We start from the raw sequence: 12,254 nt of genomic DNA on the forward strand, positions 1-12,254 counted from the left end.
TGGGAAGAGGTGCTTTGTGATGGGTTTGATCTTGCGGTGCTCAACCTCAGTGACAGAAAGAGGCATGATACACATGTGTTGTTTCTACTAAGGGTAACAAGATGGGGTTTATTCATGTGTGACTATATGTTGTTTACATCATGTCATCATTCTTATTGCATTACTCCATTTTCCATGAATTTAATACAGTAGATGCATGGTAGATAGCGGTCGAGGTGTGGAGTAACCGTAGTAGATGGAGAATCGGTTCGGTCTGCTAATCTTGGATGTGATGCCTGTATACATGATCATTGCCTTGGATATCGTCATGATTATTCGCTTTTCTATCAATTGCCCAACAATAATATGTTTACCCACTGTATGCTATTTTCTCTAGAGAAGTCTCTAGTGAAAACTATGCCCCCCAATGTCTATTTCCTATCATATTATAACCAAAAATACCATGCTCTAATTTTCTTTTATTTATTTTATTTTGTGTTTTAGTTAGAAATGTTTATCAAATCTCATACAATTTAATCTATCTCAATACCGTTCAGGGATTGACAACCCCTTCACGCGCTGGGTTGCACGCATTTGCTGTTTGTGTGCAGGTGTTGTTTACATAGTGTTGCTTGGTTCTCCTACTGGATTGATAACCTTGGTTTCATAACTGAGGGAAATACTTAGCTTTGATGTGCTGTATCACCCTCTCCTCTTGGGGAAATACCAATGCAGATTACAAGCAATCATGAAGAATTTCTGGCGCCATTGCGGGGGAGACATCATCAACATCTATCAAGTACCTGCGCATAAACTCTCATCTCCTTGCAATTACTTTGTGTATCATTTGCCCCTCATTTTAATCTCCCCCACTTCTAAAAGGTTTTTACAAAAATACAAAAATATTTTCTGTTTGCCCTTTTCTTGTTTGATCTTTTGTTTGCTTGTGATCTTGTTTGCGTAGTCACGATGTCTCAAGAAAATACCAAATTGTGTGATTTTTCCAATGGTAATAATAATGATTTTATTAGTACTCCTATTTCTCCTCCCGCTGCTAGTGCGGAGTCTTATGATATTAATGCCGCTTTGTTGAATCTTGCTATGAAAGAGAATGTCCCGGTAGTCCTAATGAGGATGTCGCGTCCCATCTAAACACTTTCGTAGAATTGTGTGATATGCAAAAGAAAAAATATGTGGACAATGATATTGTGAAATTAAAATTATTTCCTTTCTCTTTGCGGGATCTTGAAAAAATTTGGTTACCATCTTTTCCACGAAATAGTATTGATTCTTGGGATAAGTGCAAAGATGCTTTTATTACTAAGTATTTTCCTCCTGTGAAAATTATTTCCCTTAGAAATCAAATTATGAATTTTGAGCAACTTGAGCATGAACATGTTGCACAATCTTGGGAAAGAATGAAATTAATGCTAAGAAATTGTCCTACTCATGGTTTAAATCTATGGATGGTTATACAAAAAAATATGTGGGATTGAATTTTGTTTCTAGAAATCTTTTAGATTTCACCCCGGGTGGAACTTTTATGGATATTACTTTGGGTGAAGCTAATAAATTGCTTGATAATATTATGGCTAATTATTCACAATGTCATACTGAAAGAGCTCCTGCTAGTAAAAAAATGAATTCTAATGAAGAGATTAGTACTTTGAGTGAAAAAGTTGATGCACTTATGAAATTGGTTGCTAGTAAAAATGCTCCTATTGATCTGAATGATATGCGTTTGTCTACTTTGATTGAGCAAAATAATGATCTCGTAGACGTGAATTTTATCTCGTGAAACAATTTCAATAATAATGCTTAGAGAATTAATTTTAATCCTAGGCCTTTCCTTGGAAATTCCTCCAATAATTATGACAATTCCTATGATAATTCTAATACTACTACTACTACTACTACTACTAATAATAATAATAATAATAATAATAATAATAATAATAATAATAATAATAACATTATTATTATTATTAATAGGATGGCCTCTGATCTTGAGAGTAATATTAAATAATTTATCAATGCTCAAAAGGTTTTCAACACTATGGTGAAAGAAAAGTTGAATAAGATTGATGATATGTTTAGGAGCATTGAAAGAATTACTCATGATGTAGAAAATCTCAAGATTAAAATTTTTCCACCCGAGGTTGATGTCAATGAATCAACTAAAGCTGTATATGTTTGCATGGATGAAAGTAAGAAAAGAATCGCTATGCTTAGAGCTAAAAGAGAATTTTTAGAAAGAGTGTTTTTGCCCGATTGCTTTCATAGTAATGATGAAGATGTCAAGATGATTGGTGTTTCTTCTATTGATTCCTTGTTTAGTAATATTAAAATTGATGATAAGATGACTGAAGAAGAGTCAACTTTAGTTAGAAGGCAACCTCATAATTCGGAGGGTGAAAATCTTGTTGGAAATTTTGATAAAAGTGAGTTTGGAGAGGTAAAAACTTTAACTAGTGATGTGCCCACTCTTTTGGATTACGAAGACTTTAATTATGATAGTTGTTCTTTGATTTATTGCATTTCTTTGTTGCAGTCCATGCTAAATTCACACAATGCATATAAGCTTTTACTAAACATATTGTTGAAGCAATGATGAAAGCCTTAGAAGAAAAGTTAGAATTAGAGATTTTGATTCCTGGAAAATTATATGATGAATGGGAACCCACCATTAAAGTCAAGATAAAAAATTATAAGTGTAATGCTTTATGTGATTTGGGTTCTAGTGTTTCCACAATTCTGAAATCTCTATGTGATGTGCTAGGTTTTACCAATATGGAAGAATGTTCTCCTAATTTGCACTTGGCGGACTCCACTATTAAAAAGCCTTTGGGAAGAATTAATGATGTTCTTATTCTTGAAAATAGGAACTAGGTGTCCATAGATTTTATTATTCTTGATATTGATTGCAATCCGTCTTATCCCGTAATACTTAATAGACCGTTTTTACGAACTATAGATGATGTGATTGGTATGAAAGAAGGGAATATTAAATATCAGTTTCCACTGAGAAAGGATATGGAACACTTCCCTAGAACTAGAATTAAGCCACCATATGAATCAATCATGAGGGCAACCTATGGAACGTAAACTAAAGAAGATAATACTTGAATCTATGCATTATGCCTAGCTAGGGGCATAAAACAATAGTGCTTGTTGGGAGGCAACCCAATGAATAAAATAAAATTTTCAATTTTTATTTCTATTCTTGTGTGTTTACACAATTATGCTACTGTTATGATTGTGTTTTCTATGTTTTAGTTAGTGTTTGTGCCATGTAACGCCTTTAGGATCATGTTGGGTGATAGATGATTTGATCCTGTTGGAAAACATAAAGTTTTGTGTCTAGTAGCCGAATTTTTAAAATTCGCTGGAGCGTGATAAAATTCTGAAATTTTTACACGTGATTGACATACAAATTTCCTATGTTGTTCTAGTTTGTCAGAAAAGTTACAGAAGTATGGTTAAAGTACAGATTACTACAGACTGTTCTCTTTATGACAGATTGTATTTTCTTGTGTGCTTATTTTGATGAATATATGGATTGTATCGTGGGGTATAAGCATGGTAAAGTTACAATACAGTAGGTATAATGAAATAATAAAATATTAATGGGTTTGCAACAGTACTTAAAGTGGTGATTTGCTTTATTATACTAACAGATCTACGAAGGTTTTGTTAAGTTTTGTGTGATTGGAGTTTTCAAGTTTCGGGTGAGATCACGATGGATGAAGGAATAAGGAGTGAAAAGAGCCTAATCTTGGGGATGCCCATGGCACCCCAATGTAATATTCAAGGATTACAAAGCAACTAAGTTTGGGGATGCCCTGGAAGGCATCCCCTCTTTCTTCCAACGACCATCGGTAATTTTACTTGGAGCTATATTTTTAGTCGTCAAATATCATGAGTTTTGCTTGGAGCGTCTTGTATTATATGAGTCTTTGCTTGTTTTGCTTTTTAGTTTGTCACAATCACCCTTCCTGGACATACCTATTTGAGAGAACCATAATGATGCTATGATTTGTTAGAATGGCTCTATGTGCTTCACTTAAATTTTTTTGAGCTATGGAATTACTCCAGTACTTCACTTATACCTTTTTAAGCACGGTGGTGGTTTAATTTTTGAAGAAATATGCTCTCAAGCTTCACTTAAATCATTTTGAGAGTTAGTAAATTTTGAAGAAATATGCTCTTATGTTTCACTTAGATCATTTTGAGAGTTAGTAAATTTTATAGAAATATCCTCTCATGCTTCACTTATATTATTTTGAGACATGAAAATTTTGAAGAAATATCCTCTCATGCTCTTGTGCTTCACTTTAATTTATTTGAGAGCATGTTATTAGCAACAGTAATTTGCTTAAGATATGAATTTAACCCCAAAGTGGTAGATATTCAAGAGGGATATAATAAAAACTTTCATGAAGATCATTGGATATTATAAACTTGATTCGTTGCAATAGTTTTGAGATAGGGAGATAGTAATATGTGATTGATGTTGGTGAGTAGTTATGGTTTAGTAAGAATATTGGTGTTAAGGTTTGTGATTCCCTATGCAAGCATAAAAGCCAATAGTTATGCACCAAAGTTATATCCTACTTCTGGTGCATTATTCAGTGTTAGTTATGTTTAATGCGTGTTTATGACCATTTTTGTTTTTTGGTTGGTCGCTTCTCAATCTCTTTGCTAGCCTTAATTTTTACTAAAGCGAGAATGCTGCTTGTGCATCCAAATTCTAAACCAAAGTTGTGCCAAATGAGTCCACCATACCTACCTATACGTGGTATTTCCATGTCATTCCAAGTAAATTTGTATGTGCCAACTCTAATATTCAAAATGAATTTCCATTTTGTGTGCCCGTACCACTCATGAAGCGGCAGGGGGTGGCCAATATTTTCCATGATAGGTATGTTATTCTCAAGATGAGTGTTTATTCACTTGTCATTACATGAGAGTGTGGCAAATAATAGGGATGCCCTGTCCCGAAATGATTTTTTTTATTTATATTGTTCATAATAAATTCTTTGGAAAGTGTTGGTATGGAAGGCAGCTGTGGATATGGCTAGCCATGCATTGTGAAACAATGGTGGAAAAGGAATAAACTTTATTTTATGTTTGGGAACCGCCTATGATTTACCTAGCATGGAAGATATTGGGAATTCTTGGTCGTTTTCGTTGACAGGAAAAGCATGCCTCTCAAAACAATTTTATCTCTCAATTTAAGCTTTGAGCTCTGGCACCTCTACAAATCTCTGCTTCCCTCTATGAAGGGCCTATCTATTTACTTTTATGCAATTTTTATTTTTACTAAGTTCCCATCTTCTCTTATAAAGCACTAACTAGGGAACACTATAATCATACTTGTGCATTGGATGTAGCTAATATTTGAGTGTGTTTCATGAATGGATTAATGACTGAGGATAATGGGCTAGGGATAGCTTTCTTTAGCGCTAATATTTTGAAAGACATGGTTGCTTATTGATATGCTTGAGTATTGATGTCCTCATGTCAATTATAGACTATTGCTTTGAATCATCTAAAGTCCAATTGTCCATGCTACAAAAGAAAAGAATGTGATGAATATGATAGGAAGTGTTCCACATCATAAATTCTGTTTTTATCATTTACCTACTCGAGGACGAGCAGGTTTTAAGCTCGGGGATGCTAATACGTCTCCAACGTATCTATAATTTTATATTGTTCCATGCTATTAAAGTATCAATCTCAGATGTTTTATATACATTTACTAGCAACTTTATATTATTTTTGGGACTAACTATTGACATAGTGCCCAGTGCCATCTGCTGTTTTTTGCTTTTTTGCTTTGCATAATATCAATACCAACCGAAGTCGAAATGCCATAAAACTTTTTGGAGAAATTTTTCTGGCAGGAAGAGACCCTAGAAGCTTCTGGAGGCCACGAGAAGAGGCCCGAGGGGCACACTAGGCACTAGGGCATGCCAGAGGGCCCAGGTGCGCCCTGGTGGGTAGTCGAGCACTCGGGCACCGACTTGACCTACCTCCACCTCTGTAAATACTCTAAAATCCCCAAAACCCTAGGGGAGTCGAAGAAATACTTTTTCACTGCGGCAAGTTCCAGAACCACGAGATCCGATCTAGAGGCCTTTTCCGCCACTGTGGCGGAGGGGGCAACGATCACGGAGGGTTCTTCACCATCCTTGTTGCCCCTCCCATGATGCATGAGTAGTTTACCACAGACCTACGGGTCCGTAATTAGTAGCTATGACTTCTTCTCTCTTTTTGATCTTCAATACAATGTTCTCCATGTTGTCCGTGGAGATCTATTTGATGTAACTCTTTTTTGTGGTGTGTTTGTTGGGATCCGATGAATTGTGAGTTTCTGATCAGTTCTATCCATAAATATTATTGAAGTCTTTGCTGAACTCTTTTATGCATGATTGTTATAGCATCGTATTTCTTCTCCAATTTATTGGTTTGGTTTGGCCAACTACATTGATTTATCTTGCCATGGGAAGAGGTGCTTTGTGATGGGTTCGATCTTGCGGTGCTCAATCTCAGTGACAGAAAGAGACGTGACACACATGTATCGTTGCTATTAAGGGTAACAAGATGGGGTTTATTCATACATGAGTTTATCTTGTCTACATCATGTCATCGTTCTTATTGCATTTACTATGTTTTTTCCATGAACTTAATACACTAGATGCATGCTTGATGGCACTCGATGTGTGGAGTAATAGTAGTAGATGCAGAATCATTTTGGTCTACTAATCTTGGACGTTATGCCTATATACATGATCATTTCCTTGGATATCGTCATTATTATTGGCTTTCCTATCAATTGCCCAATAGTAATTTGTTTACCCACTGTATGCTATTTTCTCGAGTGAAGCCTCTACTGAAAACTATGCCCCCGGGTCTATTTCCTATCATATTAAAACCAAAAATACCTTGTTGTAATTTTCTTTTATTTATTTTATTTTGTGTTTAGTTAGATCTATTTATCAAATCTCATACAATTTAATCTATCTCAATACCGTTGAGGGATTTACAACACCTTCACGCGTTAGGTTGCAAGTATTTGTTGTTTGTGTGCAGGTGATGTTTACATAGTGTTACTTGGTTCTCCTACTGGATTGATAACCTTGGTTTCATAACTGAGGAAAATACTTACCTTTGTTGTGCTGCATCACCCTTTCCTCTTTGAGGAAATACCAACGCAGATTACAAGCAATCAAGCAACACAGTAATTGTCCCAAAGTTAAGTTGGAACAACTGAAGTTGACCGTTGAAAAGGTCATGGAACATGTGCATCAAGTCTTCCTTAATAGTCCCCAGCATCTCTGACAGAATCCCGTCGGGAATCCGTCCAGACTAGGTGCCTTATTATTCCTCATTTGTGCAATGGCCTCAAAAACCTCCTTTTTCGTGAAGGGGGCATTGAGCACCTCATTCTCCTCCTAACATAATTGTGGATATCCCTCATCGTACTCTCATCTAGAGATACAAAATTATCTATCAGAGCGCCGAAGAGCTTTTTATAGAAATTTTAGATGTGCAATTTAAGCTTTTTGTGACCTACAAGTGTACCTTCACCCAGTTCAAGTTCGGTAGTTGTATATTTCCTATGCTTTCCATTAGCAATTATATTGAATATGACCTGAGTGTTATTATTCCCTTGTACGATCTCTCGTACTTTAGCTCTTTATGCTCACTTAATATCTTCCTGTCTGAGAATTTCCTCAAGACTCTCTCCAGCCTCTCTCTTAGCCACACTATCAGCCATATCGAGAGGATTCTTTCAGCCTTAATATCAAACTCGTTGATAAGGTGCAAGAGCCTTTTTCCACTTTATAAATCACACAACCATTTTTAGCCCAACCCAGTAAGATTTTCTAAAATGTCATATTTTAAATTGTCATCTTCCACATTGGACTCCCCTTGGTTTTCTTTGCCCCGGTCCATGGCCACCAACTTCAGGAAGTCCACCCTTTCACACCATGATAATTCGAAAGAGAAGATAGTTTTGTTTCTCACGTGAGTCGTGTCACCGAAGTAAAAAAGTAGATGAGTATGATCAGACAACCCCCTTTGTAATGCTCGCACCATTACTAGAGGGAATTTCTGTTCTCATTCCACACTAGCTAGAACCCGGTCCAACTTCTCATATGTTGGATTAAAATTGTTTGCTCAGATATATTGCCGACCTATGAGAGCTATCTCCTTCATGTCCAGACTTTCACTTATAGCAATAAATATAAACAACGAACAACCATCAAAATTATCCTTATTTTTCTCTTACTTCCGACAAATTAAATCCCCTCCAACCATGATGGGCAACCTCTCCTTCCCGCAAATACACACTAAGTTAGCGAGGATGTCAGATTTGAAGTCAGTTTGGCCGGCCCATATACCACAATCAGATCCCACCTGAAGCCATCAAATTTCGATCGCACATGAAACTTGACATCATATACATTTGGGAGAGAATTTCACTTCTCCCGGCCTCTACACCAACCACGGTTGCACATAGCCTTTTTAGTATGAATACCATGATTTTTATCATGAATTGCATTCCCACCACATATCAAGCATGGTCCTCGGAGATTTTTTTTATTAGCACCATCATTTTATCTTGATGAGTGGTCCCACCACACACCAAGCTTGAACCTCAGTAAATGGGGAAAAACCCCTGTGCATCACCTGTCAATTCTAAAAAAAACCGGGTGGTTAGGCTGCACAACCTCAGGCCTAACCACTAAGCTAAGATTCTCTTTGCAGTAGTGCTAGTGATGATGGATGGCGTATGCTCGATGGATCTTGCAGCGGCAGATTGCGAACATGGCCGTGCGTGTGACGACTCATGGTGTATTGTTTGGGGACCAGCGGACCTTCTCAGATTTACCACTTGCATACACTTATGTCAAAGGCGTGAAATCGCCTCAACGTCTCTAATATGAGATTTTTGGCAACAAGATCTTCCTTCCAGTATGTTCTCGGCTCTATAAACCGTTCCCGACAGCTAGGCTGCTCGCATAGTGTGTGCATAGTTTTCAGATCGCATGCTTGTGTCGATGTACGGATCTTGTTTGCTTGCATCATATTGTTGGGTATACAACTGCCATGCTAAGGATCATCATTGTTTTTTCTTCATCAAAATGTAGCATACCTACTCGGTATGGATGACTTTGCTCTTTGACGCCTTGAGGCTATATTATGAGTCAATAAATGTGTCCTTCATTGAAAAGAAAAATTATTCTGCGTTGAGATATATGTAGTATGATTGTGTTCCTAGTACATAATGAATTTTTTTAACAAAAAATCTAATGAGACTGGTTTGTTTTTCTCAATAATTTTGTGTACAGACTAATGTGCCGACCTGCGAGTTCACCAACCAAACTAACTTGTAGTCCACACCCCCACTAGATCAGTTATCGTATGCTCTTTTACGTTTGTTTGCAGATCTCCGACCCTTACTCATTTTGTGCATAGCTTGTATATATAATTGGATCCATCTTTTATTAAAATGTTTAACAAATAAATGACCATCTCACCCTCAGCCTTCGGTTTAGTAATCAACGCTAATCTAGGTACTCCATCAACGCTCATGCCGATGCCTTATTACTTCTTAACCGATTTCTTCTGCACTACATGTAGAATTTATTCAACAACACTAAGCCAAGCATAATGCATTATATTATTGAGTTAATATAAATAACCGTAACATTTGTGGGGACAACATACACAAGGTGGACAACGAATCATTTTACAAAAGAACTTCTCCAAGATCTAACCAGGGACCTTGATATGATATCACACTTATTTATTTGTGTCCGGCTGGACTAATTGGTTTTTCCAGCCTCTTGCAAACTTAGGCCCCGCTCCATTCTGAGACCCCAGGTGGCAGAGCACCAGGTGGCAGAACTCCTTTCATGAAGGAGTATAAAAGAACAAGTGATCTCTTGGGCTGGAAGCTAGGGACGAAATGGCCAGCTCCTCGCACCGACGCAAACGTGAACCCACCCTCGTATTGCTGAGCGTAGCCTCCAACCTAAATTTGCCCATAATTCAGTTTAGTACACAATCCAGTCGAAAAACTAGTAGTAGTACATATTGTAGGGTTTATTGCATATACACGGTTACCTCGTTGTCAGGGGTGTACCATGGACGCCACGGCTTTGTGATGGTCAGATTGAGATCCCTGACAGCGTACCTCGTCGCGGTAATCGGGCACTCATCATCCATGTCGCCACTGTCATCGAATTAGCCGCCATGTTACGAGACAGGAGTGAGTACGTATAGCAACTATGGCAGAAATAAAAAAGATCTCCATTTTGTGTTTTGAAGGACCTATGAATGCTTGAAGTAATAAAGTTACCTGTAGATCCAGACTCTTAATCCGTTGTCGACAAGCCAACCGATGGTTGGCATCATGGAAACTGGGGAATCGGTCCAGCCGTTTAACGACTCTCTATGTCAAAATGTAATGCATATAAGTTTTGTTCCAAGTCAAAATTTATGAAATTTGACTATAAATCTATAGAGGGTAAATATCAAGTATACGCAGCCTCTACTGAATATATATAAGAGAGAGAGTTCGTTAGCAAGTGCGTTACTTACGAGCACTCTGACCAATCGGTGTTGGTTCTAGCATGCATAGCCTTCTGCACCTCAGGATTGTTGAGGTAGGCGTCGATATAGGCATCGATGCACGGATCATAGCCTGGTAACTGTATCAATTAATTACAGCGGCTAATTAGTCAGTATACCATCACCTCTGATTTGCTAATGCTGGATAATTTTTTCTTTTGTTTTCTAAAATAGAAAGAGCGCATCTATCTTGTGCATTAGTACGTACGTAGCTGCTGGGGTGGATACCCCCGTCTGGCGACTGGATGCAGACCGGGGCGTAAATGTTGTACGTATCGATGTCGCCCTCATCGAACGAGTCGTCGCACCCGTTGTTGCACGGCGCGTTGACGCTGGCCCACACCTCGTCGGAGATCACCCCGTGGCTCCACAGGAACTCTAACTTTCCATATGAGTTATTGGACTTATCGAGGAGCGGATTGCCGACCTGCAGACGATTTCTGTTAGTCAGAGATACCACCAATAGAGATCAAAGCTAACAACGCCGGCGGCCATGATTAGAAGGCAACTTACGAAGATGCCCTTGAGGTTCATGTCCGTGGCACCGAGTTCGCGGAGGGCGACGATGACGGTGGCGAGCTGGGGGACGTAGTGTCCGGCGTAGCTCTCCCCGGAGATGTAGAAGTCGCGGCCCTTGTACTCGGGGAACCTCTCCAGCCAGTGGAGCAGGAACATGTAGGCGTCCACCGCTGTCCTCGTGTCGCCGCTCGGTATCGATGCGTTCGAATAGGAGAACCCGACGCCCGCCGGCGACTCCAGGAAGATCACATTCGCCACTGCACGACACCAAAAACCATCAGAGATCACAGCATGCATGAAGTTGTAACAGGATCTATCAGGCACCCACAATTGTTCCAGGCATGCCTGTTTCTGCTCAGGGTCTTCCCATCAGGGTTCACACGGAACGGGCCGAGCTCCGCCATGGCGCCGGAGCCGAGCGACGAGCACCCGGGCCCGCCGTTGAGCCAGAGCACGAGCGGCTTGGAGGAGGCCTCGTAGGGGGCCTCGACGAAGTAGTAGAAGAGCGCGCGGCCGTACTCCTCGCTCACGGTGACGTAGCCGGAGTACTGGCCGAAGTTGACGCGCGGGGGCTGGCCGGGCAGCGCCGCGATCCTGTCGGCCTCCCTGCTGCCTGCCGGCGGGGTCTCGCACTTGGTGGGCAGGTGGCGGAAGCTGCTGATCGGGTCGGCCCACGCGTCCGGCTCCGCGGGCCCGTTCGCGCTCGTCTGGGCCCTCGATTTGAGGAAGGCCCTCAGCACCTCCTTCTGGTTGGCCGCATTCGCGAGCGATCCTCCTCCCAGTAGGATCACCAGTGCTACTACCGCGTAGTACATGGTATTGTTCCTCATCGTAACCTGCGAGCAAATTACGTAGATCTTCTTGGTGTTTTTATACTGATACGTTGTAGGTATTTCGGACATTCCAAGCAGAAACTTTGCGGTTTAGAGTTCTCCGAAGTTAGCTAGCTAATAGCTACTAGATACATACTTCTCATCGATGCTTGATCTTCGTTCGATAGTGCCGGGCATTTTTGGCGTATACGTACAGCAATGAACTCGACACCCAACTTGGCCGTTGATGCCGAGGTGACACTTGTAGGCAAACAATCCAAACGACAAGACTGAGGT

The 12,254-nt window shown here is 39.7% G+C and overlaps 1 protein-coding gene across 1 annotated transcript; it reads right to left on the reverse strand.

The window, feature by feature from the left end:
• Positions 1 to 9,847: 9,847 nt before the first annotated feature.
• On the reverse strand, positions 9,848 to 11,975 carry LOC123114832 (serine carboxypeptidase 1-like). Its single transcript, XM_044536228.1, has 7 exons — positions 11,474 to 11,975; positions 11,140 to 11,402; positions 10,835 to 11,053; positions 10,597 to 10,706; positions 10,355 to 10,447; positions 10,120 to 10,228; positions 9,848 to 10,027 (listed from the first exon to the last, which is right to left on the reverse strand). The coding sequence occupies exons 1-7, from the start codon at positions 11,973 to 11,975 to the stop codon at positions 9,848 to 9,850; spliced, it is 1,476 nt and encodes a 491-aa protein (XP_044392163.1).
• Positions 11,976 to 12,254: the final 279 nt, after the last annotated feature.

The sequence above is a fragment of the Triticum aestivum genome, chromosome 5B, assembly GCF_018294505.1.
Source record: "Triticum aestivum cultivar Chinese Spring chromosome 5B, IWGSC CS RefSeq v2.1, whole genome shotgun sequence".
Lineage (NCBI taxonomy): Eukaryota > Viridiplantae > Streptophyta > Magnoliopsida > Poales > Poaceae > Triticum > Triticum aestivum.

What these genes read in the sequence shown, in the direction of transcription:
- LOC123114832 (XM_044536228.1), bottom strand. Translation starts at nt 11,975, where the DNA reads ATGAGGAACAATACCATGTACTACGCGGTAGTAGCACTGGTGATCCTA. An exon ending in CAGGCATGCCTGGAACAATT is followed by an intron (nt 11,403 to 11,473) that starts GTGGGTGCCTGA and finishes GGTGTCGTGCAG; the next exon opens with TGGCGAATGTGATCTTCCTG. An exon ending in TGAACCTCAAGGGCATCTTC is followed by an intron (nt 11,054 to 11,139) that starts GTAAGTTGCCTT and finishes AATCGTCTGCAG; the next exon opens with GTCGGCAATCCGCTCCTCGA.